Source organism: Dermacentor silvarum, chromosome 6 (assembly GCF_013339745.2).
Source record: "Dermacentor silvarum isolate Dsil-2018 chromosome 6, BIME_Dsil_1.4, whole genome shotgun sequence".
NCBI lineage: Eukaryota > Metazoa > Arthropoda > Arachnida > Ixodida > Ixodidae > Dermacentor > Dermacentor silvarum.
In genome coordinates, this window is record NC_051159.1 from 74,201,528 (window position 1) to 74,228,202 (window position 26,675).

The 26,675-nt window shown below is 46.0% G+C and overlaps 1 protein-coding gene across 3 annotated transcripts in view; it reads right to left on the reverse strand.

Moving 5' to 3' along the window:
- The window catches only part of LOC119455595 (monocarboxylate transporter 13), a 78,146-nt gene that overhangs the window by 13,211 nt on the left and 38,260 nt on the right, over window positions 1-26,675 (reverse strand). For 2 of the 3 annotated variants that reach the window (XM_049668884.1, XM_037717006.2), the window contains exons 1-2: window positions 3,088-3,213; window positions 308-723 (exon numbers count right to left, since the gene is read on the reverse strand). In XM_049668884.1, the coding sequence (XP_049524841.1) occupies window positions 308-617 (310 nt within the window). In that variant the 5' untranslated portion in view covers window positions 618-723; window positions 3,088-3,213. Of the gene's footprint in view, window positions 1-307; window positions 724-3,087; window positions 3,214-26,675 lie in introns of those variants that run through there. The other variant, XM_049668883.1, reaches the window with a different exon arrangement.

Here is a 26,675-nt window from a genome sequence, read left to right on the forward strand (position 1 = left end):
TGAATCAGTAAGTCAGTCAGCCACAACCTACGGACAGGCGCTAAAGTGTTCACTCTGTGAACAAAGTGGACGACGAAACCGGTGACACAGTGTGCAGCTCCTATTTCGGTTTGATGGCGTGCAGAACAGCGCGCACAAGTGATGAAGCAACATGGCCGGGTGGGCGAAACTTTAGGCAAAGAAAACCATTCTTATTCGTTGACGCCCAAAACTCCGTCACACCGGAAGAAAAGAAAAAAAAAAAGCAGTCAGCGTACTCACAAAGCATGAATATAGGTAATTCTAAACGCCCGTTTAGGAAACGTACCAGCAAGCAGGTAGCAACCCGTCTGTATGGAAGCCACCCAGGCCGTGGACCCCTTGGATTCGCCGAAGGTGGTGGCGAATTCGCGCAGGAAGATGCCGAATGAGAAGATGATGCCGTCGACGATGACGAAGCAAATGAAGGAGGCGAACACGATGACCCATCCGTAACCACCGTCCGGGGGACTGGGTAGCTCCACGGCTCCGTCCCGGTCGTCGGGTAGCGACACGGTGCCTTCGTCGTCCTCTTCCTCGCCCTCTGTAGGTAGGGGTTCCTCTTTGCGGAGGGACTCGTTTGACTTGTCGCTGCTCATGGTGGACTGCTTTTGAGGGCGCCGCTTGTCACCTCTTGTCACCTCTCCTTGTCACTGCACCGCCCGAATCCCGCTTTTCGGCTCCACACTGTTTCGGCCTTCGACACTGCGTAGTCAAGGAGAAACGATACATTGTTTTGTGCGACTGTGCTCCCAACAATGAGAAAAAAGAAAATGGTCAGAAGCCATTGGCGGATGATTGTCAGTCAAGCGATAGCTTCTCGTTAGACCTGCTGATACGTGCTGCTGGATAGACTTCTTGGTTAGCTCTGTTGGTTAATGCTATGAGGCGTGTGGGTACTGTGCAGTTGCCCTCAAAATTGATCCGCACCACAAGCACAGTAAAACTCGTGCAATGACACATCATATCGCATACTACCATCAGGATCGGCCTTCAGGTAATCCCCTTTGATTGACTGTCTCCTGGATCGGCCGATTTTACTTGGCTCGACAGCCGTCCACGCAAAATGGGAGGAAAGAGATATCGAAAGCTTCGTTTTAAAACAATAAGGATGAATTAACGCTCCTCCAAAAAGCCGATAGAAATGTTAATAGTCGAGCCTAGTTTTGTCAAAGGCGGTGCCTTGTCATTTCTGGCGTGTTCGTTTTGTGGGGTTGGTATACTGACGTCAAAAGGTCGGGTGTACATGTATTACCTCCGCTGTGATATTCGGTGGTAAGTGATAAATTCCTTAACAGCGTTAGCGCACAACTGGATGAGCCCTTCTCATGGGTTGTAATATGTCACATTACCGTTCTCTAGCAACTGTTGGAATACTTTTCTGGCGATGGGTTCTGGAAGTTGACTTCAACAGTACCCTCCATGACCCGTATACTGTCAACGGCGATTGAGGATGCGTATGACTCAAGTCGTACGAACTTGCAGGTAGTAAATCCTAAATGCTTTGTCAGAAGTTTACATGGGAGACAGACAGCGAATGGGCTTTGCTGATGTACGCAGGTGTACTCCGTGGTTTTCGTTGCTGGATTTTCGCACAGTGGAAATATGACAGTTTTAGCAAAATCGCTATATTGTTTTAGACTCTTAAGTATTTAAACGTATTTTTCCTCAAGAGCTCTTGATCGAAGTCCCCGTTTCCAATGACGGACGTCATACTACTCTATCGTTTTTTCTTATCGTGCGAGCCTCCAAGTCGCCGCGCAGACCTTCAATGACCGAACTTGCAGGGTACAAACGTTTTGAAAGCACGTGAGACAGGATAGGAATTATCTGTCTTGATAAGCGCGAAAAGCAGAAGCTGAGATTCAAACTGCACCAGAAAAACAAGAACGCACAACGGTTGGAGAAGCCTTTGATGTGCCGCGTTCTCTCGGAAACCTGACACTTTGATGTTCAGAGCATTGGGCAATTTTCCCCAATATGCAGTGAGCTTCGAGCAACTAAACAGTCTAATGTCAATGAGCCGCATGAGTTCAATTGTCATTCAGGTGGACGGCAACTTTCTCTTTCATGTTCTGGTGCCCTTTTTGGTCTACCTGAAGGCCCAAAGACTGCACTGACGAAAAAAAAGTTCAGCACATTCAGCTCCTACACGTGAATTTGCCAAATGTTTCTGATTGTAACTTACCCATGCCATTCCCCCTCTTCCCAATAAAACAACAAACAAAATAAATAAACACACACATTTCTGGAATTTTTAAAATCTTTTGGCGAGCATGTTTTTTTTTTTTTTTTCAACCACAATCCGCAGTGTAGCTCGTTGACCTTTTTCTTCGAAACAACAGCAACAAAAGCTGACGTAACACAGATCTCTGTTCTACGGAGTATATTAATTGCCGTAGATCTGTATGGTCATCGAACGGAAGCACGCACCTATGACGAAATTCCATCACTATTGCACTGAACGTAGTGTTAGCGAGACAAAACCAATTGATGGTAGCTCGCATGATGGCGGACTCAAAAGTATTAGCGTCTGCTATCTGTGCCTGTGCATAAGCTGCACGTTGCGATAGTAATGAACAACTGAAACTTATCGCCCGACACGAGCATCATACAGATTGATATTTTTGTAGAGTGTAAAAATTAGCACAGGGCAAGCAGGACCACTACAACAGCAGCCCCGTTGCAATGAATTACCCCTTAAGTGTCACTATGTGCCAAATTGAGAACAAGTTCTCAAAGTAGTGCCTCCGCCGTCACTGTGTGCGACCAACTCACGCAACGAAAATGCAGGCTTTCAGAACTGAAGCGCGACACAAAAGCGAGAAGCCGAACTTCTCAAACTCCCGCCCCACGCAAACGTTCTAGCGGCAGAGCCGACACTTCACCACAGACCCACAGCGATGCCGACAACAGAACTCTCGAATAGCCCGCATGATAACACTGTTCCAGCACCAACTGCACTTGCAGAGCACAAGAAAAAGCCTTTCGCGTTCACGTCGCTGCGAGTGTGCGCACAGAAGTCCTGGCACAAAACCGCGTCGCCGACCAGGCAAAGGATTCGCTCACCGGGTTTTTCGTCGCTGCGGCCGCAGCCGATAAGGAGCCTTCCAACTGATGTGAAGCCCGCGACTCGAAAGACCCCGGAGGACTCGGGGCAGGGCACATCTTCGCCGGTGTGGGTGCTTATCGGTGCCGGCCGCCGAGTGGCAGATAGGGCACGCGCGCATGCCTCTCCGAGGCCGACCGATTTCTCGACGACGACTACGAGAGAGCCTGCCATCGAGAAGACACTTCCCTGGCTTCTCCTCTAGTACGTTTGTCCCATGTGATCGATACATGCACTGCGTCTACGGACTACCAGGCATCGTGCAATGCTACGTCTGCGGTCGACATCTGGACCGCGAAACAGGCCTTGAAGTGTACAGCAGCTGCAGCTCTCCCAATTCGCCAACACAGCCCTTTATAAACCTCCCATGGTCTTTATTTTCCGGAGAGCTTGAAGTTACTTCTTAGTTCCATGTGATCGATAGATGCAATACGTCTGCAAATTTCCGTATCACGTGCAATGCAAGGGTTTGGGTGGACAACCGGACGGTGAACAGGCATTGAAGTGTACAGCAGCAACCGCATCTCTCCCACTCTCAAACATTACCCTTTCTCGACCAACCATATCCTATAGTTTTCGGCAAGCTGGAGGTGGAATCGTGGTCCCGTGTGATCGATGCATACACTACGTCCGAACGCTACCAGGCCGCGTGAAATGCATGGTCTACTGTGGACATCACGACAATGAACAGGACCTAAAGTGTACAGCAGCAACGGCATCTCTCCCCCTTCTCCAACGCGATCCTTTCTCAACCACCCATATTTATGCTTTTCGGGGAGTTCGAGGTGGCTTTCTTGAGAGCTTTGCAATTTGCTCAAAAGCAGCGGATCGCCCCCCGTGAACGCCATGCAACTTTCGGAGTACCCGACGCCGGATCCTCCTCAGGAGACGCAGGGCACATAACTCGAATAATATTCCCCTCTAGCATTATTGTTTTCATTTCATTGCATCATTCCCGCGTACTTTCTTGAAAAAGAACTGTCTGGCACCGCCTTGAAAACTTTTGCGGGAAAGACGACGCAGGAAAGGGGGAGATTAGATGTCGTTTACGAAAACGCTGATGTGCGGCACAGGAGCTCGGGGTATCGCTACTCCGGCCTGTGGGTTACGATCGGTCAGTAGCTGATAAAAATTCTCTGAACTCTTAGGTAAGGCTTTTACAAGAGAAGCACTCCTCAATAGTGCTTATGAAGACATCGAGCTACGGCCTGTTCGTGCTGGCCTTTCGCAGGAGGCGGTTGTGAGCCTCATTGTCTTGTGAGGATAAGGGAATAACTAAGGGCACGAGTAGCCACAAGTGAAAAAGCCACTTGGTCGGCATTTTATATTGAAATAATAATTAGATACGGGTCGACACTGAAGACCTTCTGTGGCGTGAGATAAATTGAACGTTTAAATATTATGTTAAATGATATGTGTGAATATGTGTGTGTGCGAAATCACGCACACGCGTCTGAGCACCCGCGCACACAGACACAGGCCCAAACCGCATCGATTATGGTTAGAGGGAAGACAACAGGAGAAACGCTAAACCAAGGCGCTGTCGTTACTTTGTTAGTCAAAGGGTAAATTGTCATCTATGCGTATGTAGCATCGAACCTACATAGGAAATACATACGGGTATCTCAGAACGAAAGCTTCACAGTTGAAGAAAAATTCGTCATGGTTCGGGGATCGAACCCAAAACCCACTAATCCAATCTAGCTTCGTGCTACATGCGAGTGGATGACAATTTTTTTCCTTTATGAACCTTCTTCCACCTTGCGAGCTTTCGCAGAACTGATTTGCCATATTGAGTGTCCCTGTGCTTCGAGTGGCCGATTAATTGGCTCTCGCGCTGCGATGTGCTAGCCTCCAGGTTAGTTCAGATGGTAGAGCAATCGCCCCGGAAATGCGTTGGTCCCGGGTTAGATCCCCGAATCAGGGTGAATTTTGCTTGAACTGCAATTATTTCTTTTCTGAGCAACCAATAAGGGTTTCCTAGTGTAGCTTCGTGTTACATACGGGTGGATGACGTTGGTCTCTTTCGTGAACTTTCCTCCACCATGCGTGCTTCAGCAGAACTGATTTTCCATACTTTGTTAGTGTTAGAGACGCTGGATAGTCATTGTCACTGCAGCCAGTGGAGACCACTGTCACAGCAAAACAAACTAGAACAGTGATCAAAACGGACGTGTGCGCCAAAGCAGCCATAGTGCTAGTTCGCTTTCTGCTGCCTACGGGCCTGCGAGATAGGCTGTGAGAGGGACGTGTGCCAGCTCAGTATTTTGTGCGCTGATTTCCGTTTCGTTACTCATCTTTTTCACTTCCCTATCTCTTTAAATCCGTTTTCCCTCTTCTCTGGCGCAGGGTAGCAAGAGGGCCATTTTTTTCTGGTTAAACCCCGCATTTCCTTTGTTTCTATCTCTGTCTCCGTGTTCTTCTCCCCTGATGCTTCAAGTATGGCAATCCTTGCTCGATGACTGAGTCAGACGTGGTGCCACCAGAACGGATCACCTTGAACATTCGTTTGCAGTGCACTCAATTCAGCGGTTTTTATTTGCGTTCATCGGCTTCTCGATACTTCACACCGTCTATGGCTCATCTAGTGAAAGTTCTGCTACTTGACGCATCGGACGGTACAGACGACATAATTTTGGTTAAACGCTTGTTTTGTCATATGCTGTGTGGGTTATTACGCTAATAATGGACAAAAGTCGATGAGGCTTTGTACCAGTTAATGAGCCTTTATACAGCAGGCAGGCATCGGAACCACAGTACTTAAGTAGCGCGGACACAGGAAGACAGACAGGGGCGGTTCCTGTCTGCGTTCGTGTCACTTAAGCGTCATGGCTTCATTATCAAACAAACTCGCCCAGAAGTATATGTGCCAATAAATCAGGCTTCGCTTCTCAGCACTTATTATAGTGGTGAGACCAGCTTTAACGAGCGAGGGAGCTATGAGCACCCACACGCGTATTTTATTGCCTTAGCAATTATACGGAAACTCGAAGTGTGCTCGCGCCGTACCTGCCGCTGCTGTCGTGCTGTCACAGTACCGACTGCGCATGCGCAGCCCACGCTTGGAAGGTTAGATGGTCTTCAAACACTCGAGAGACGCGCAGCGCTGCAAAAACGACGAAGCCAAGTTGACGCACAGTCACGTTCTGCTCAATCAATCAAGATATATAATTATCGAAGATATATCATGCAGTATTGAAAAGTGAGTTTGTCGCGACCCCGTCTTATGGTTCGACCCGTTTAGATCATTGCCATAAGGTGCGCTTCACTACTTGGCGCACTAACACTTTCTTTTATTCTTTCGCCTCGCGTACGGCCAAGGACTGGAACCACCTTCCTTCCGATATCATTTCTAATTCCGCGGCCATGACTCGCTTGGTTCCCCGATTCACAGTTATTTAATTAATGACGCGTGAAGTGAATGTTGTTTATATTCTTTTTGCTTTGTTTGTGTACGCTGTACTTCGCATCATATTTGAATTTTCAGTTGTGTGAGCTTTGAAAATGGTATCCTCCCTCATATGTGCCTATAGATGTGTTGATGTCGTTTTTAAAAAAAATTTGTGTGTTCTGTCTAATCCATTCCGCTCTGTAAAGCGTTGTGCGCTTGAGGATAAATAAATAAATAAATAAATAAATAAATAAATAAATAAATAAATAAATAAATAAATAAATAAATAAATAAATAAATAAATAAATAAATCCACTTTGCCACGGAGCCATGGAGGAACAGCGTTCTGCCTTCCGCTGCTGACACGAACGTGGTGCACACAAGCACTAACGCTCCTGCTGAGCAGCTGTGTGCATACCACACGTGGTGCATGTAGCGGTCGGAGTGGAACAGACAATTAACTGCCAGCTACAAACGCCAACGGTTTTCCTAGTTTCATGTCGTCCACCATCGAGGTGCGGTGATTTCAATGCCGCTAGCGGCGCTCCTCATCAAGCCAGTGTTGCGAGACGCCTGGTAGCTACAAGAGCGTTGTTTCTGTTGCGCAGAAGCAGTTTCTTTGCGTGCTGCGTCACGGCAACATGTAGCCGCCGCGTTTTGTTGAAACATCGTCCGTGAAGCCTCAGCGCAACACTAAACCTTGTTATCGCGTTCAAAGCTTTAATGCTACGCCTTTCGTGTGAAACTGCCATTTTAATGGGAATAGCATTCTTGGCATTCTAAGACCTGTCTTCCTTTCCCCTGGCAACGTGACTATCCAAACAAAAATATGGGCCGATCCCGAAGGGAGTGCCCTTATTTTATGTGGGTCCACCCTCGTTCACGGCGCTATTCAACAAAAAAAAAGTCATTTAGAACCTCTCCGGTGCTGGGCGTAATTGAGCCCCTGTCACACGGCTTCCTCAAGCAGAGCAGCCAGATGTTTTAGCCCGCTGAGCCACGCATGCCTGCGGATCGTCCCACGGATCGTCCCACGGATCGTCCCACGGATCGTCCCACGGATCGTCCCACGGATCGTCCCACGGATCGTCCCACGGATCGTCCCACGGATCGTCCCACGGATCGTCCCACGGATCGTCCCGCGGATCGTCTTTGTAGTAGAGACCATGTCCATACACATAAAAAAAAATCCGAGGACACCGAAGCACTTATGAGTTGCGAATGCGAAAGCATTAGAGAGAGAAAGAGAGAAGGGCGGAAGGAAAGGCAGGGATCTTAACCAGACCTAGTCCAGTTTGCTACCCTACACATGGGGAGGGGGAGTGAAAAAAAGAGAGAGAGAGAAGACATGAGTCTTGATCGCACTTTCACGCACACTAAGTTAGGTGCAGCATGTCTACAGTCGGGCACTCAAGTGTGTCGCCTTCAGGTGCTGAAGAAGAGCTCGAATGGCTTTCTGGGCTGATGAGCTGTGAGGCCAGGCTCCCAAGACCTTTGCTTCTGTAAATGGTCTATCGTCCAGTCTATTTAACGCACACTGGAGAGCCTGGCGTTGGTAATCGAAGCGAGAACAGTAGCACAGAAGATGATGGATGGTCTCTTCTTACTTGCGCTTAGCGCACGTGGATGAGTCCGCCATTCCAATATACACAGGCGACACAGCAGTGTTGCTTCACATCGTGAAAGGTTTGTTGGTAATTTCAGTTTGAGTGGTGGGTTGAGGCTGTATAAACGACGGTTAGAGTTTTGCGGAGTATGCCAGTAATTCAACTAGGTACGCGCGAGATTGCGAAGCTCTCTTGCACCGTCTTCTGTCTATAATGGTATAAGGAGTGTCGGGGCTCCAGCCTGGGCATGTCGGGCAGCGTCATCGGCGAGGTGACTACCAACGACACCGCAGTGTCCCGGCAGCCACTGAAAGATTATATCATGTCCTCGTTCAGAAACGCAATGGCAAATTTCGTTGATATGGGACACCAGCTGGTCATTTAATTTCCACGTCCTAAACCTCGCAAGCTTTGAAAGGTTGCTTTCGAATCACAATGTATTGCCCATTTTATCGGTGGTTCTTTTTCAATGTATCCCACAGCAGTGCGAAGAACACTAATGTTCAATCGAAAGCAGCTGCAGGTGTCTCCTTTCGCCCGCTCTGCTCCGTCGAGGCGCGCTCATGATGTAGCGTCAAAACCAATGGGAATTTACCTGCCCTTTCGCTGCTACAGGCGCCAGCTTTTTTCGATCAATGGGCTATTTTACGCTTTCGCATCAAAAGTGTTTCACTGTACTGAAAGCTGTTTTTCAAGGCCAATTAACTGACCCTGGTCTAAGTATCGTTCCAAGTGACAATGAATGATGGCCTATAGAGCCCAAAGCTTGAAGCGCAGCTGTTGCTTTTGCTAGGCGTATAGGGGGCAGTCCAGCAGCACGTGGACTATTTTCTCGTCCATCACTCCCCACGAGCACGACGCGGAGCATATTTTTCTGCCAATTTACGCGTATCCGCTAAGTTTCGTATTGCGTATTTCTCCACATTGTTGATGCATGGTTTCTGTTCCATTGATGGAGGTATTAGACTTGGTCGCGCCGGCGTAACGCAAAAGGTGATTTAACAGCGGAGCTGTTAGTCGAGTGTGCGCCGTCGAAGACGACGCCATCACGCAGGAGCAGAGCCGGAGAGTTCACGTGACCCGCTCGCCGGGAGGAGAGATAGAGATTATAGTTGGAAAGGGTGAAAGATTGGGTTAAAGTGCAGCGCGATAACTGTCTCTCAATAGAGGACACCTCAACCGCGCTGCACAGGGGGATGGGGACTGAAAGATAAGGGAAAGAGGTCGCAGGCGCAGGAGCGGAAGCAGCAGCAGCATCGTCTAAGAAGCCGACCAATCGGAGCGCGCGCCGGCGAGGAGGAGGAGAGACGATTTTATATTCACGGGAGTCGCCATCTTGAGCTGTTACACAAACAATTTCTTATATCATAAGAAGCCAACAAACAATGACACCAAGCACAACATAGGGGAAATTACTTGTACTTGCTAATTGAATTAAAGAAATTAAAAATATTGAAAATGAAAATGGATGAAAAAACTACTGGCCGCAGGTGGAGAACGATACCACGACTTCGTATTACGCGTGCGATGCATTCTCACGCGTAATGCGAAGACGTGGGAACGTTCCCCACCTGCAGCCAGTAGTTTTTTTCATCCATTTCCATTTTAATTTTCATTAATTTATAATTTCTTTAATTCAATTATTAAGTACAAGTAATTTCCCCTATGTTGTCCTTGGTGTCATTTTTTGTTGGCTTCTTATGATATGATTAATAAAAATCGGGCCCCTCGGTTTCCTTTTTTCTCAAACAATTTCTTAGTTTTATGAAAAGTTAAGTCACGTAACATTGTCATGAAACGCTGAACGCATTTATACAACTGTTTTCATGCTTGCGAATCGACTGTAGTACCGTAAACTTCGTTGTTAAAGACAGAAAACAAAAGTGGTATCAGTCCAATATGGCGGCACCTAAACGCTTCCAAATGATCTATAATAGCGGGTGTTCGCGCCGCGCGCTCTTCGCACGACGGACGCCGCTCGACGCGAGCGGCAATACGCAGAAACATACGCGACAATCGCAGAAACAGGACCACCACAGCTCCGTTGTTTCGACAGATTTCACTTCGTGGAATTGGCTGCATTTTTTTTTCATATGCTGGATGTTTTATTAAATTTTTTTTAGGCTGTGATGTGTCCCGCTGCATGCTGCGTAGAGAGGTCTCGAGGGGCACGCTGTTTGCGGAGAATCGCAGCATGTCAGGGTTAGTTCCGGCTTAGAAAGCGTGAATTGTCTTTTCGCGGATGGAGAGTGCCGTTTTGCATTCTGTTCCTATATGCTTCTTCATGTTTTTTTTTTTTTGAAGAACGCGTTGAAATGCTCATCTTTCTTTCTCGTAATTGTCATTGTCGTTGTAGTAATTGTTGTTTTGAATCACAACTGTGGCTTTAGGTATGAGCTGTGAGATCAGCATAGTCCTGAAGGCACATTTACGGCCCAGCGGCTGACACTGTTAGCCAGGACACAGAAGGCAAGCTTTGGTAGAATAATACTATAATATACATGTATGCACACGCCATAAAAGAATAAATGTAGAAGAACGACGCAGTCAGCATGCCTGCTCTATACAGGTGCCAGAAAACTCGATACGCAGAGGCCAGCAAAAACGACAAGTTTCATAGAGCGCGTTGGTTATAGGTTTGACGAAGGCTGCGTGCGAGCGACATCTGCGCGCGGGTCCTCATACTATGCGCGCCCAGGCTGTTCACGCGCCGTATCTCTCCTCGGGCACCGGGAATCGGGGACGCTCTTGTTTATTACGTCGGTTGATGGGTTCAGAGAATGGCGTCTCGGACGCGTTTGCTACCAGCAGGCCGTGTTGACACACAGCTTGCGGACTCCCGTTTCTCCAAGTGCCCTGCGGTATCTAAAAAGGCTGCTCTATATATAGCCACACGTGCTGGTCTGAGCCGGCGCAAGCTCGCGGGATAGTCCTGCTCAGCGCTGATAGAAATTTGAAAGACACAAAAAACATTTTCTTCGTTATCTATACACACAGGTGATAGGCAGGATAAGAAGCTCATTGGAAATGCATGTAGTACGGTGAACAACATTAGTAAGTGATTTACCTGTACAGGTGTGCTGTCAGTGGGAGCCGCATTGGACAACAATGTGGTGATCGCCTATGGCGAGAAGGATAAAATGTCTTCGTGACAAGCAGTTCCACCGCAATGAGCAGTGTCATGATTAAAAAGGAAGGCAAGGCAGACGACGGAAATTATCCGTTAAGAGACGACGATAAAGAAAGCAAAGCAGTGAACAGAGGCAAAAAAAAAAAAAGAAGCGCACTTAGGAAAGACGTGGCAGCGCGAGAGGCACGGACATACGGGATTTGGAACTTAAGAAGATACGGTGTGTCAGTGCTGCGTCTCGCCAACGTCGACAAAGACCTTGGCGTGCTGGTTAAGTCCTGCCCCAGCACCTGGTGTCACCCAAGTTATCCCGCCTGAGGCCATGGCTCGATGAGGCGAAGCCGTCGACAGCGAAGGACTAGCACTCTTCACGCGGCGACGGCGACGTCAGACAAGCCCCAAGTACCAGGAGTCCGTGAGCCACGTCAGGGAAAGCGCCACGGTGAACATCACGGATACGTAGGCGGTGACTATACACTCTTCGTTTAGTTAGGAACACTGACAACTCGAACGTGTTTATTGACACAATATTCTACTCATGCGTGCAGCTTTTATAGTTTCTTGTAAGAGCGCACCTCCAGCGAGCGTTCGTATGGCAGAAGGAACGGAACTGATATGCTGTGTTCAATAGCCTTCTCTTCTCTCACTGTTTATTTATTCTCTGTACGTGTGTTTGTGATGCAATGAAGTTTTCGTTACAACTCCTTGCGTCCGAGTGTTCATTCTGCTGAGTGGGGCGGCAGGCCATGTTTAGCGTGACAAGCAGTAATCATCACAAGCTATTTGTTAAATCTTTGAAGAACATTGGAACTTTCTCGACGACCAAAGAACCGCAGCCACATGTATCGCAAGCTGAGAAAGCGGCAAGTGGACTGCTGCAGTTCCTGAAGCCGCCGGACCTTAGTGAGCGACTGTATAGTTTCGTTGTACACCTCCGGGTGGAGGAAGCAACCCTGCAGCGTTGTCTCTCCTTTCTTTTCATCCGTTAATATCTTTCCCCTGCGCAGGGTAGCAAACTGAATATGCGATTGATCGATTTCCCTGCCGTTCTTTCTCTTTGTCTCTTGAGAAGAGGCCCCAGGAATGAGATGTCAACTAATGGTGCCATCATTTAGGCTTCCGGGGTAGCCATCACATTTAACCATGCACGGCACCGTTTGGTCACCACTAGTCACGAGTAGAGACTGTTAGCCTTCGAAGAACGGGAGCCATCCAAGGAGCTTTACGTAGGCGCCCTCTCGACTAATGTGGCGGTTCATGCGTCTACAGGCTCGTTACAACTTAACTCGAGCAGGCACAGTACAGCTCGGCCATTATTACGTGTGCGTGGAGGTTGTAAAGTGTAGCCTAAATACCGGCAAAATGGTGAAATTATTAAACTACACGGGTGTTTACAATCGCAGTACTCTAGACCCAGAAGTAATCTAGCGCAAATAATTGAGAGGTCCTCAGTGCAGATAGAACCGGCCCGAAAATATATTATCCGGACAGAGTGACTGACTGATGTGCGGAGTGTGTACAGTCCAAGCATAACTTAATTTGAATATGCATGACCCGCTGTATCCACCATCACGAGTAAACGGTTGCCAATGAAATCAAACACTTGTATCTTGCGCAGCCTCCTTGCTCCTGTCGTATCTGAGCGTTGTAGCACGTTAGCGTAAGCATGCATTTTAGCTTTTACGCTCTGCCATCTACAGACGCTCTATCAGCTTTTGTTTACAGAATCGCAATGTTCTTTTTTCTTTGCGGATTTACAACTTTGCCTGCGCGGTGCTTCATTTCTTCATAAATGTTCCCAATTCTACTTCGATTTTCAAGAGAACTTCAGGACTTAAAGAAAATTATTCAAAGCTCATTCAACAGTTCAGAGATTTTAAACGTGCAGACAAAAAATAATGGTGCAAAGGCGTAATTAGGGGTCAGCGTGCCTTACGCAAGCTTGACGTTCAGTGTGTTTAGATATAAATGAACCATCAATGAAACAGTACGTGTTGATAAATTGAATATTACATGCACATCAATTCACGTAAAATAGGACCTAGAAGTAATTGAAAAGCAAAACATTTATCTAGTGGTTTATATACATATTCAAAACTCCAATGCACACAAAGAATGCAAAAAAAAAAAAAAAAACTAACGAGGAACCGCTTCCTTCTCGCCGAGCTCGAGCTACGACAACGAATAAGACGCGACGCGCTCATGATATGTGTAGATGAGGAAGATGAAAGTCGCAGCCACATATATTACACTCACGATATACTTAGTGCTAGATATATATTTGCAGGCATTGCGATCAAAACTATTACTTAGTATTCGAGGAATTGTTTAAATAAGTAGCAGGTTGAACGCTCATGTTTAACGACTTTAATCCTTATTCTCGAAGTGAAGCAATAATCGTTGCTTCGCTTCATATACCCCCGTATTGCGGCCCCACTCATCCATAGGGTTGAAAATTAATGAGCCAGATTGTCTACTACTTGGTAAACTTTTCTTAGGCGGGAGGAATATTGAGCTATTGAAAAACCGGGGCAGTATAGGGCTATCATCGGGTATATTGCTGATGTTGCGAAAAGCGCGTTTGTCAAATGTTGTGCAGTAGGTGAACGGTGAAAATGTAGTGGTTCCCCACACCAGAAAGCAGTCGATAATGACATAAAATAATAGTTAATTGTACAGGAGATCTTTTTTTAATGGAGAGTGACTTTGTGAAAATTCCTGCCACCTTTGAAATTATGCTGGAGATAAGCGTAACATGTTTGTTCCACAAGATATATACTGTTGAAACAATATGCCGAGGCTTTTCACTGCAGGAACGCAATCAATTGCTGAAGAATCAATCGTAGGAACCAGATGACGTATTCACTAATAGACTTGTTTCTTGGCCTGAAAAGCGCCGATTCTGCTTTTCCAGTGTTTATATTTAATGAATTCGAGACGGACCATTTATATAACGAAATAAACCATGCTGTAGCCTACCCTTGATGTCTGTGACGTCCGATGCTTCGAAGAATGATAGGGTATCCTACGCACAAATTACGAAGGTTACATTCTGACCTGTAGAGGCAATATCGTTAATACTAGTATAAAGGACAAGCAGCAATGGCCCAATTATATACTGTCCCGCGGGGCACCGTAAAGCATAGGTTTAAGCTAAGGTAATTTGTCGTTTATTTGCTGGTGCCGGAAATGAAAATGTGATTTAATTGTTTAGAGAAATGTGCGACGAAAACCGTAAGATACACATAATTTCAATTCTTTATAATTGTAATTAATTACAAGGAGAATTATGCGCAGGCAAGACTGATATCGAAGAACAAATAAAGCTTTAAAATCCTACGAAATTACAAACAACGCGCGTAAAGCAATCAGAAAAACCTATATCATTATTTAGTGCAACAGAAGATACACATGGTCAGAAATGTTTTGAACATAATTGTGATTCAAGCTCTGGGGTATCAAGAGTTTATTTGAATGCTTAGCAATAAATGTTTGGGGATCGACACGACCGAGTGTCGTGGAAAACTAAAAAAAAAAAAACAATTCCAAAAATTCCGTCTGAAACTATTGAACTCAACTTCTTTTGGTTGGTACAGCTGTGTCAGTGGAATAACCCTTTCTGAATTCATGCTGACATAGTGTTATGAAACTCACCCGTTCGCATGAAGGAAATTTCCTCTATAGGCACTTGGAAAATATTGGCAAAATTGATATGAGCCGTAGTTACGAAATGGATTAATGTAACCTGGTCTTTGGAGTACAGTCACTCCAGTCATTTGTGCACTTTTTTAAAAAAAGGACACCTGTCACCAGACAAACGTTAAATACGTATTCTAATATAGGATTTATATCAACAACTGGCTTATTTGGAAGCACCTGTATATCATTAACATTCCTTGATTTACTGTTTTTCAATGACAACAGCAACTTTAAATTTCATTGATGTGTGTCGGGAATAAGAAAGTGCAACCGTGCTGTTCTCTGCAGAATACTTCAGCTCTAAAGACAGATTATAAGCACTGTTAGCCAGAGATATAAGTCATGAAATGAACTGGCAAGCTTTGTTTCAGAAATTTTTTCTTTGTTTACTGGAAGTTCCATATCTTTATTAGCTGGCGACAAATGATTTAAAACATAATTTATTCGCTTCCGCATATGATCACTTATTTTCAAAGTGCTTGCATGAAATAGCTTATACACATATTATTTTCTCTTTTTTTGCTAGGCAAAAGAAGGAGGTAACACTATCTCGGTAGGTTCTCAAATTTCGAATGATCGTCGGGGCACCTACTGTCCAGAAGGCGCTGGTAGAGGGCATTTTTCTTATGTCATTTTCAGGCGTTTCTAATTATTCTCCACTGAGTAGCTATAACTCGGGTTTTTCTAAAAAAAAAAACGGCAACACAAATGATTTAAGTCAGTCCAGTGGTTTTCCAAAGGGTGAATGTAAGCATTTTACGTGTATATGTCTATCGAGTACGGAGATAAGCAGCTAAATAAGCTTAGGGGCACGCGGCTTCCCGAACGAACAACAATAGAGTGCTGACGTTGTAAGATATTTAGTCAGCTGTCTTACGAAAGAATGGCACGCACGCGAAAAAGCAGCAATTCTCTCTCGTCAGCCAGGGCAGCGTCATTTGTGGAATGTCACCGGTGAAAGTGACTCTCCGCGTTGTCACTATCAACGGCTTGGGTCAATAGCCGTTGTGAGTACCTCCCTTAGGGAAGCGATTTCTCGAGGCAACCACTCGGGGCCTCTTAGCCTTGCTGGTTGCGATAGCTGGCATATCCAGCATGTGTTCGGCACATGCCGGAGGCCAAACAAACACCAGGCCCCCCTCAGATGCCCGTTCGTATCCGCAGGTTTGCGTTTGATACCGGCCGTGAAAAGACAAAGGGAGGTGTGTAGACGGACGTTGTACCAGATAACGTGCAGTCACCTAATTTGTACAAATACTTACCTAATTTACTTGAGAACTTAGATTGTGTAATTAGACGACACCTTTGTGCATGCGGAACAGCTCAGCATCCGGTAAACCTAAATTGGTGCCATGTAACAAGGTGCAGGGCTCAGCGATTCAAACGCTGAGCCCTGCTTAGGTTTAAATTTAGGTTTACCAGCTCAGCATCCGGTAAACCTAAATTGGTGCCATGTAACAAGGCGCAGGGCTCAGAGATTCAAACGCGATGCTCGGAGAGCGTGGCTACCGAGCGTTGCGCTGCTGAGCTCAAGGTCGTGGGTTCAAACCCGGCCACGACGGCCACATTCCGATGGAGGTTGGATGCAAAAAACACTCGTTTACCGTGCTTACGGTGCACGTTAAAGAACCCCAGGTGGTGAAAATTAATCCGGAGCCTCCCGATCATGGTGAATCAGATCGTGGTTTTGGCACGTAAATCCCCAAAATTAAGCTTTAATATGTGTTGAGCACCGAGCTGATGCATTGTGGTATACAATGAAAGGAAGAACCTTTGTGAAGGATTGTGAGTGCATTCTGTTAATTGCCATTACATATTTTTTAGAAGATTGATACTTTGTGTGAGACCTACTATTGCATAATCAACGCCGACGAAAAAATTAATGTGTTGTACATTTCAAATGGCACTAGGTGATGCGGAAATCGAGAATAAGAAGTGAATGCGAGGAACCGCTATATGTTAATAAACCTGCAGCTATGTGTTTATGAAAAGAAGACTCTTTATGTTTAGGAACCGGAGAAATTGAATCTTTATCGACATTTATCAAAGTGCTGATGCGAGTATATGTGTTCTTTCAACCTGTCCAGCCAAGTACATTTTCAGATTTGGAACAGACCGGTTGACAAGAAGAATTGACAATAAAAGGTATTGTCGCTAAGGTTTTATTGCGTGTGGAGAGGATAACATAGCAGCTCATTTCAGGTTGCCAGATGCAGTAGGAAACGAAGGAAGAAAGTTGCACATTTTCCGTAAACGAACCAATCAAACAGTAATTTATTAATTAGAAACGTCATTAGGCAGCACTATGAGAAGCCGCGGCACCGACAAATATTGAATAATTGGCAACCGACTCCCCCCCAATTTGTAACCCAGTAAAGCAGCGCACTATGTTGGGAAAGCTGGTGCATAGGTATTCGAGGTACTATGGAGCAAAGTAAAAGCGCAAGGAAAACAGAAGCTGACAGGAAGAGCCGCCAACTTGCAACAAAGTAATTATTTCAGGATTCAACACCTAATATAGAAGCTCAGCAAAGAGGCGTAGAACATCAAAAGTGCGGCAGGCGCAAGCAAGTCATCACAGAGCGGTATCTAAAGACAGAAATTCCATCTTGTGAAACGAGACGGACGCAACAGATTCACCCCTTTTTTCGCTTTTCTTTATGTAGTAGGCTTCCAGTAACTCTCGGGTCAACACGTCCCGGCTTCTTGCCACACGGGTGTCCCAAAACTGCAGTGCGTAGCCACACGGGACCCAGTGGGATGGGCAGGTGTGATCTGCCGTTAAGTGCCACAACATACTCATCTTGGACAGATACAGTGGAACCCGAATATGCCGAACCCGCATATAACGAATTATTGTGTATATGGAACAGCTGTGAAATCTCCTTGAACATTATTGTATAAAATTTTTATTTCATATATCGGATTACCTATATATCGAACTTTCTTGCGATCCCCTTCTGATTCAATATATTCGGGACTCGCCGCGGTGGGTCAGTTAGTTAAGGCGTTGCGCTGTTGAGCACGAAGTCGCGGGATCGAATCCGCGCCGCGGCGGCCGCATTTCGATGTGCCTGTGGTGCCCTGTCCACCTTTCGAACTGTCCGGCTTAGGCAAGGGAATCAGTGGAAATAATTGCAGAAAACTGTAGTAAACAACCGAACACGCTAAGCTCTTCGTGATGTGTATCGTCGCTGTCGTTTACTGCGTCCGAATGGCCTGTGGCCGTGCGCTAAATGGTCAGACAGGCCGCTGACTGGATATGAGACTCACGGCCCGTTCACAACGGGCAACATGTCCGACGCGTTCCCCAGCATCTATTTTGCTAAACACCTTGTCACGCTGCACAACAGTGTTGGCAACAAGTAAAATGTTGCCAGCGTGACAACCTCAGCAACAATAACGAGCGACAACATTGGCCAGCACGGGCGACTGCGTTTATTTAGCATAGCTTTCCCATCTCGCACCTTACGGCGCATGCTATACAGCACCTCGCTAAGATTTCAATTCGAAAGATTCTTTGGATTTTACCAAGTTATTTTGCGGTAGGGGGGTTCCTTTCTCTCCTTCTTTGCGGCCTTTGTAATAACAAATACTTACTCCCCGATGGTGTAATTTGAACCAGGGTCCCCCAGTGCAACATTCCGATGTTTTGCCTTTTAGGCCACTGGCACTGGTTCGACACGAGAGAATAAATATTGTCCGAAAAATTCAACGCCGACAGGGTGCACCGGGCGACTGTCGCGTACATTATGTGAAGGCATTCTGAGAATTTTTCGTTTTTCTTTCGCGAAGTTCGTGCTTAGATTTAGTGATTTCCGGTTACTGGCTGGCAGTGGGCATGGTGTTGAACTTTCGGCAAAGCATTTTACTGCCTTGATCAACCTCCCTACCTTTCCCTTCTCGTTTCACTATCTCTCTATCTGAGCATGCCGCACAAGAAGAAAGTTGGCGGGCGTACGTGCTGTGTACTCAGCTGCGACAGCACGGTGAGAGATAGCGGCATCTCCTTGACAGCTCTAAGCAGGCGTTCACCTGGCGAGTTGTCGTATAGGCTTTATCGCTAGGCACACGATCATTAAATTTCATGTGAACACGTTATTGCATTCCTATACATTTGAAATGTGAAAATTACGAGTAAACTGGTGCCTCTCTGACAGAAATCGCCTCAGGCTTTATCACGGTCTCGTCGTATAGAGGAAAATTTGTGAGGGAGGCAATCTATGGTGATAAATAATCGCCTTCCGTCAATGCTGCCTCCTTTGCTAGTTTTCGGTTGCATTGATATATCGCAACAATCTAACAGCGGCATGCATGGTAATTGCATTCCGCTGTTAGATTCAGCAGTGGCGCGACAGGCGTTCGGGATGCTAGCGTGTAATGCAAGTATACGACACCAACGCTTTGTAAACATCTCCCGTTATGTGTCTGTTTCTGCTTCAGTCTAGTGACACCAGGACAGTTCCCGCGACAAGTGCAAATACGTCAAGACACCCTCGGCGCAGTCTCGGTTGTGCAACTGCGGAAATCCCGCCCACGCGCCCTGGTATTAGTGTGCGCAGGTCGTGCTGCTAATAAGAACAACGGCACGATTGCCAGCACAGTATGGTGCTGCGCATCGTAAGCAGCACGACGGAAAAGGATATTTGACGCGTCCGACATTACCACGAAACTTGAGTACACGGTAAACGTGCTTTTTTTCGGTAACTTCTTTTCTCCATGGGAGGTGTAACTGCCGCTAATAGGACGTAACACGAGAATACAAAACAAAGGTAAACAATCACGATGGCACGGGTGGCACAAAACGACTGTTTTCCTGTGCGTCCATATAGAGGCTATTACCTCTTCACAGCAAGTACCAGCTAGTCGTACATCGTATCGACGCATGTGCGTATCTATGCGTATACGTTAGCACTGTTCCACGCGCTTCTTTTGCCGCGTATACGTGAGATGCCAGTCCACACGCACTTCAAGATTTGCCCGAACATTACCAAAGCACGCCTCCCTCCCCCCCCCCCCCCCCCTTCCTTCAAATCTAAATGCGGTGCATCATTTAGTTTTCCGGGAAGCACTAATACAATCTTTTCGACTTTTCTAGCGCGTGTATTTTGGCTAACAGTCTTGCTGTAAAACCAGACGTGCTTTCGTAGCATGCAACGCACGTGCTGAAAAGGTCCCGCAGCTCCAAGCTCGAGTCACGCTACAAGTATTGTGGCCTTAAGAGATTGTCACTCTGACAAGTCAGCAGCACTCGCATGAAACGTGCGTGTTGTAAGTTCCCAGGAACGTTAAGCACAGAACACACTGACAATCTGTCCTCAACTGGATGTTACGCTTTTGTTTAATTATAGAACACAAATGGTTACCAAATGTAAGTGCCATTTTAGTATATTAATTTTTTTTTCTTTCTGGCACGGCCTGACACATAGTTTCTGACTGATCAACTAGCGTGCTCATGAAATTTTTTGACGCTGCACGTCGAAACGCTTTATTGTTATCGGAAAGTTGGGAGTGGGTGCTATTGGGGGAAGAGAACGAGTAATTTATTTCAGTTGCAAATTAGCGCTCATATTGTCCCGTCTTTCTGCTGTACCGTATCTTTTGCACTGTTTTAATTAAGTCGGTGCAAACTTTTAGGCGACGCCACGTCATACAGTGCACGTAACGCGCGTCACTTTCTAGGCCGGTATTTTGTAGCGATGCCTTTAAAGTAATAATGCCTTTTCGCGCTTATCGAGCTTTGTCAGTGGTCAGAGCGACGGTCCGCTCGCGTTATCAACGGGATCAGCCGGCCGTGAGCGGTGGATGATAAGACTATTACAAAATAAGTCATAAGGCATCGCTACAAAATCGCGGCCCTGCAGTAGTTTTTTTCCTGTCATGCTATCGTTGAAGAAGCTGGGATTCTATCATGGGGGGGGACGTGTAGTACGAATGTTCGAGGAAAGGAATCAGTTTTTGCTACAGTGAAGAAGTTGTAACGAATGCAAAGCTGCGCCGCAGTACACTGTACTTAGAGCACCGCTCACACCGGGGAGTACTTTGAAGGCAGAGATAGTTTCTCTGAGGAGGAAGGAATAACAGTCTGACTGTCCTGCATAGTGGTTCACGCAACCGCAGGATGGATGCGGTTATTTTTATTATTCGGAGGCGGAATTTCAATGGATTTTTATGCTTGTTTCAGAGCAGTAAGCTTCTGTTTGATATCTCAATAAAACTTGTCACGGCCATTTACTGCGCACATACTTTCACCGTACTTAGTTTTATTTTCTATCTGTTTATTGGTTTCTGCATTTCACACGATGGCTGATCCTTGCGAGTTTCCGTGAAGAAAGTTACGCCGAATTCAGAATAAACCGACCAGCGTGCACCAGGCTGCACCGCATGTCTTCATGGTGGGCACCATTCGCTTACAATCTGGGGAAGCCCAGCTAAAGGAAGTGCACACTTTGGCAATCATTTCCAACTTGACCCTCTGCCCAACAGCTCACATCGCAAGTTGTCTACGTGTGCATTCCGCACTCGAAAAGCGCTCACGTCAGCTGCTTACTGACATCCTCTGGGCGCAGTACAAAAGAAGGCCAAGGTGCTTCTCAGGTGTGGCCCTCCTGCAGAAGTCACTTCCCGGTATCATCTAGGGTGAGACAAGTGTGCGTAAGGTTCAGCGCTGAACACGAGGGCGCCGTATCGCACCACCGCTATTGGTCCTCCACGCGGGCCAGTATCTCGAGAGGGGGAGCTCTTGTCACCCCCTTTTGTCATCTCTCTATCTTGGCAGCGAAAGGCATACTGCGCAACGCGGTAGCTCGCGGAAACACGCTCAACCACGCTCATTTCATTGTGGGCCACTTAAATGTAAGCCCTACTGTTTGCTTTAGATCTCGGCGCTAATGGACTTGCAGCCCAGTTTCTTTTCGCCGATGACTGCAGATAGCGCACAACGATGATCGTTGCTGGCGCCCGCCTGATAGAGACACTGGCAGTTCTCTAAAGGTGCACGTGAGTGCGTCTTTGACAAGGGCATCAACGGTGACTCCACTGCGAAAGGAAATAGCATGAACTTAACTCGCTGCTGTTACTGCAGTTGCGTTCTTACGACACGATCTCAAAGCTCAACCGGCTGCGAAATCAATGTAAGGGCTCTTGGTGGCATGGGCCTTTTGTACAAAACATTCGGTCTTCTATCTATAAAGTGCTCTAGAGTACCAAGAAATGCACAATGAAGCTTTAAAAAATTACGACATTGTAGTGTTTTGTGCTTCGTTGGTTGGGGGACAATGCTTGTAAGTAGCGGTAGCCAGGAGGATACTGGAGTTACATATATTCTGCGAGGTACCTTGAATCTCTAGGCTATTGTGATATTACGCTTTGCTCTGCAGCACACTGTTTGAGCACTCTAGGCAGAAGTGTGGACTGCCTGTACTAACGCAATATTTTAATGAACCGGCCAACCACTGGTCGACTCTAGAGCGTCTAATTGATGATCGCAAGTGGTGGGGAGTGTGCGGAGGGGGGATAGATGTGTCGACGTTGACTACCACTGGGAATGTGGATGTTTCAAAAGGTTTGCGTTACGCCTAAGCGACTCTCAGAGCCACGTCGCATGTTTGTTCTCTGTAGTCATTAAGCGCTCTCATTGTCATTCCTCCTGTCGTCTTTGCGAAAAGTCGATAAATAAACAAGAAACATTTCTCACCATATGTGAAAGCGCTTCTTGAGCTCCATTCGCAGTGATCGCGCTGTGTTTAGTGTTAAATGCGCGCACTTGCTAGCGAATTTCAGCAGAGTTGAACATCTCGGCGAAGCTCAGCGCATAGCCCGGCAGATATCATCTAGAATGTCGCTGCCACTCAAGGATTTCTCTCAATCATCGAACAAACTTCGTTCACTCTGTCTTCGATGCACGACATGCCATAGGGAGGCATTTTGCATTCCGACATGTTAATGACCACTCGCAAATGCCTTCACCCCTGCAACTCCTGGCTTTTAATCACTCGTAAATATTAATAGCCGGTACTGTGCATGTTTTCGTTGCGACAGATATATGCAATTGCAGTCAGTATGCGTGCGTTCACTATACCTAAATGTTTTTACAGTATCTTAGAAGCACACGCGCATACACACGCACCTTCCTTAACAAAAATAAAAAATAAAAAGCAGTATAAGGCTTGCAAATCTGATGCCGATCGATTAGTACAGAGCTTGTACATCAGAAGCATAAATAGGTTGCATATTCTTGTCTTTTGTATACGAAAAATGAAACAAGTCTGAGCTGCTCCTGATTTCTTCATCAAATGACGCTGCTATTCCCGTACAGATAAAGGAGAGAGAGATACGGTGTTGCGAACAACACATTCGACGCTGACGCCTTGGTTGCTGCGAATATATTGTAGCATTAGGCATTACGTACGTCGCGTTGTGCAGTAGGACACTCAATTCAGCTCTGTCTTTTCGTCATCGTGCTTCCCTGTGAAATGACAGAATACGCAAACAGCATGCAGTAAATGTAATGTAACAACTTACCTTCTTAGCTCCGTAAAAAAATAGCTCTTATAGCGTTGGTCAAAAGAATTAAGCTAACTCACTGAAGAGCCAATCGGAGAGACACCAGCTACTCCGCCGACACTGTATACGCACAACAGCGTGAAAACTTTCTGGAACTGCGGGCTGTATGACGCTGGCTGGGCAAAGATGTAAGCCCATAGCTGGGCCGTTTGCATCGAGTCCATTATGCGCTGCAGTGTATTGCGAGGCCTCGTTGTTGAGGCATTTGCCCTTGTCGCGCGCGGAGATCTAGTCTTCAAATCCTTGAGCCCAATTGGGCACGGACACTTCATTTCGCCGGGGGATATAGGCGAACGAAGACGCTTTCTGTATACTGCGGCATACGAATTCGCCTAGAGTGAACTTGACTTGGTACTCACACATTGAACTCGCAGCTGTGGTTGCGCGCCACAAGCGCAATCTGTAGGGACTTATTATGTGTGCATTTGTTGGGTTACTACACAGAGTTAGCCTTGCATGCTGCCGGATTCTTGTCTAGTGACCGTCCTTCACGCGAAATTGGCGACGAGACTAGATTTCATAGCTATTGGCCTGTGAAAGTAGGTTCCTCCAAAAGGTGACGAGAAGCATGGTACACACTCGAATTAAACTGGTCACCTCTACATCCTTTTTTCTGTATTCCGCAGCGGTACCTGATAAAGAGCAGCTCTTGAGCATTGGTGGCATTGGGCGTCAAATTGTTTTCTTGGCAGTATGCTCTGTTTACTCTATTTTATGCCTGCTTATTTTCATGTCAAGATATACGTAATGTGGGCTTGGGTTATACACGTTGAACATGAGAATACATTTCTTGCTTCGGGCTGGATTGTTTTCTGTGTTGTGGTGACATCACGTGGTAGGCAAGCATGAATGACTTGGTTATGTACAGTCGTCAGCAATACAAAAAGAACAAATTCGGGATGCGTGGGTTCAAATATAGGAACTCGATAGATAACAATTAGTTTTACTGTTCAACATTCAGTCTCATTCAACACTTTTATGAAGAGCATGTGTATTTAGCTCCTATGCTCATTGAGAAAAAAAATTGCTGTACCCTTTCATATCACCACGACTGCATGTCCCAGTTTTCATTGGCAAATGTTCGCTGGTACCAGGAAGCTATGCCGCAGAGCTCACACATAAACACCACCTCTGCCCCTTTTCGTTTCTGAGACGGTCTTTAATTGAGCACATTTTGCTGCACTTCTTTATTTTCTCCCGATTGCCCTTTATTCCTCTTCGGTGTGCCTAGTGACAGCAACTTATCTTTGTACGCTTCTTATCAGGAGTGCGAAAACACTCCAGATTGAGGAAGAGCTACATAATAGCAAGATTGTCGACAGCGGACTCCGCAAATGATACAGGGCTGCTGGTAGTCCACTACGCACGGCCGCAGGCCTGTTTGCCGTTTGATGAGTTTGCAGTGGAAATGCATACCAGCCGGCTTAAAGGTATGCGAAGGAAATGATACTAGTGTACACTGCCGCCAAGCATAGATTAAGCTAAATCAGAATACAATTTCGCCCCAGCTACCTCCAAACGGGCTCTCAGCACGTGTGCAAAATGCTTGTAAATCGTCAGGCCCAGTTTTATAATCTTCGGGTTTCACCATAGATATTTTGTTAAAACAATACCTAATTAGAAAATGCCCATATAATAGGTACTTTACACAAACTGTCATGCCAAATTTCTTAGCGAAAACTCAATGTTTTTAATGAGTTAGCATTCTTAGAGTACTTCACGCACTTTCCAGTGGCTATCTATCTATCTATCTATCTATCTATCTATCTATCTATCTATCTATCTATCTATCTATCTATCTATCTATCTATCTATCTATCTATCTATCTATCTATCTATCTATCTATCTATCTATCTATCTATCTATCTATCTATCTATGTGTGTTGTATCTATGTATCTATGTGTGTTGTATCTATGTATCTATGTTTGTATCTAGCCGTTTTCCTTCCTGACTGGTTCACTGGATAGCCTGTGGTCGAATAGTTAGCGCATCAGGTTGCTATGCTGTGGTAACAAGGCTCGAAACCAACAATCGGATCAACTTGGGTCACTGAGTATATGCCAACGTGTACATACGTGCCTCTTTTCAACGAAACTCTTTCAGGTCGACAAGGGTCACTGTAGATGCGGGACTGAAGGGGCCACATTAAGTATGAGGTGGTGCGTGGAATCTGGAAAGGAGTTATGGTGCCGGCGCTAACGTTCGCAAATGCCATTCTATGCTTCGGATATCTTGTCGGGTTTGGAAGTTAACCAAAGATCAGTAGGCCGGTTGGCTTTGGGAGCCCACGGTAATACCACAAATGAGGCAGTGCAGGGTAACATGGGTTGGGCCTCTTTGGAAGTCAGAGAAGCACAGAGCAAAATTAGTTTTGAAGAAAGGCTCAGGAACGTGGATGAAAATAAATGGGCGGCTAAAGTGCACAAGTATCTGTACATGAAAAGCGTGGACACAGAATGGAGGAAGAGGTCTAGGAAGTTGGCAACCAAGTACAGGATATTCGAAACTGTAAATAGACAACCAGGAGTCATCAGAAAGAAAGCGAGAGAAATAGAGACCGTGAATTGGATGCAAAGAACGGAAACAAAAAGGAAAAGGGAGAAACAAAAAGGAAAAGGGAGATTTACAAGAATGAGAAAAAAGAAATCAGAAGGAAAAATCTGTACCATAACACAAAGGGCAGTGTCTTGCCTATTTGAGGCCCGAGCCGGTTGCCTAAGGACCAAAATATACCGGAGCAAATATTCGGAACTAGATGAGGCTTGTGTATGCTGCAGTGAAGATCCAGAGACCACTCAGCACATCCTAATGGAATGCGACGGGATCCGCCCAGCGAGAACCGTAGGTAAAGTGCAACTCCCAAAAGCGCTTGGGTTTAAAGTGGAAAGAAACATCAACAGATCAGCCGTAGAGATAAGCAAGAGACGATTAGAGTACTGGTGGAAAAAAAGCAGGGAAAACATTGATACGACCTGATCTGTTAAAGTTATAGGTAGCCGTACAAGGTAAATTCTTGAAAAAAAAAAAAGATTAATGAGAGGTATACAAAAAATGCTAGATAAAGAGTATACCCGATTAAATCAAGCAGGCTAGGTGACTATTTGTCGCCGCCCCGTCTTAAAGTGAATGCCAAAAGGTCATCATCATCATCATG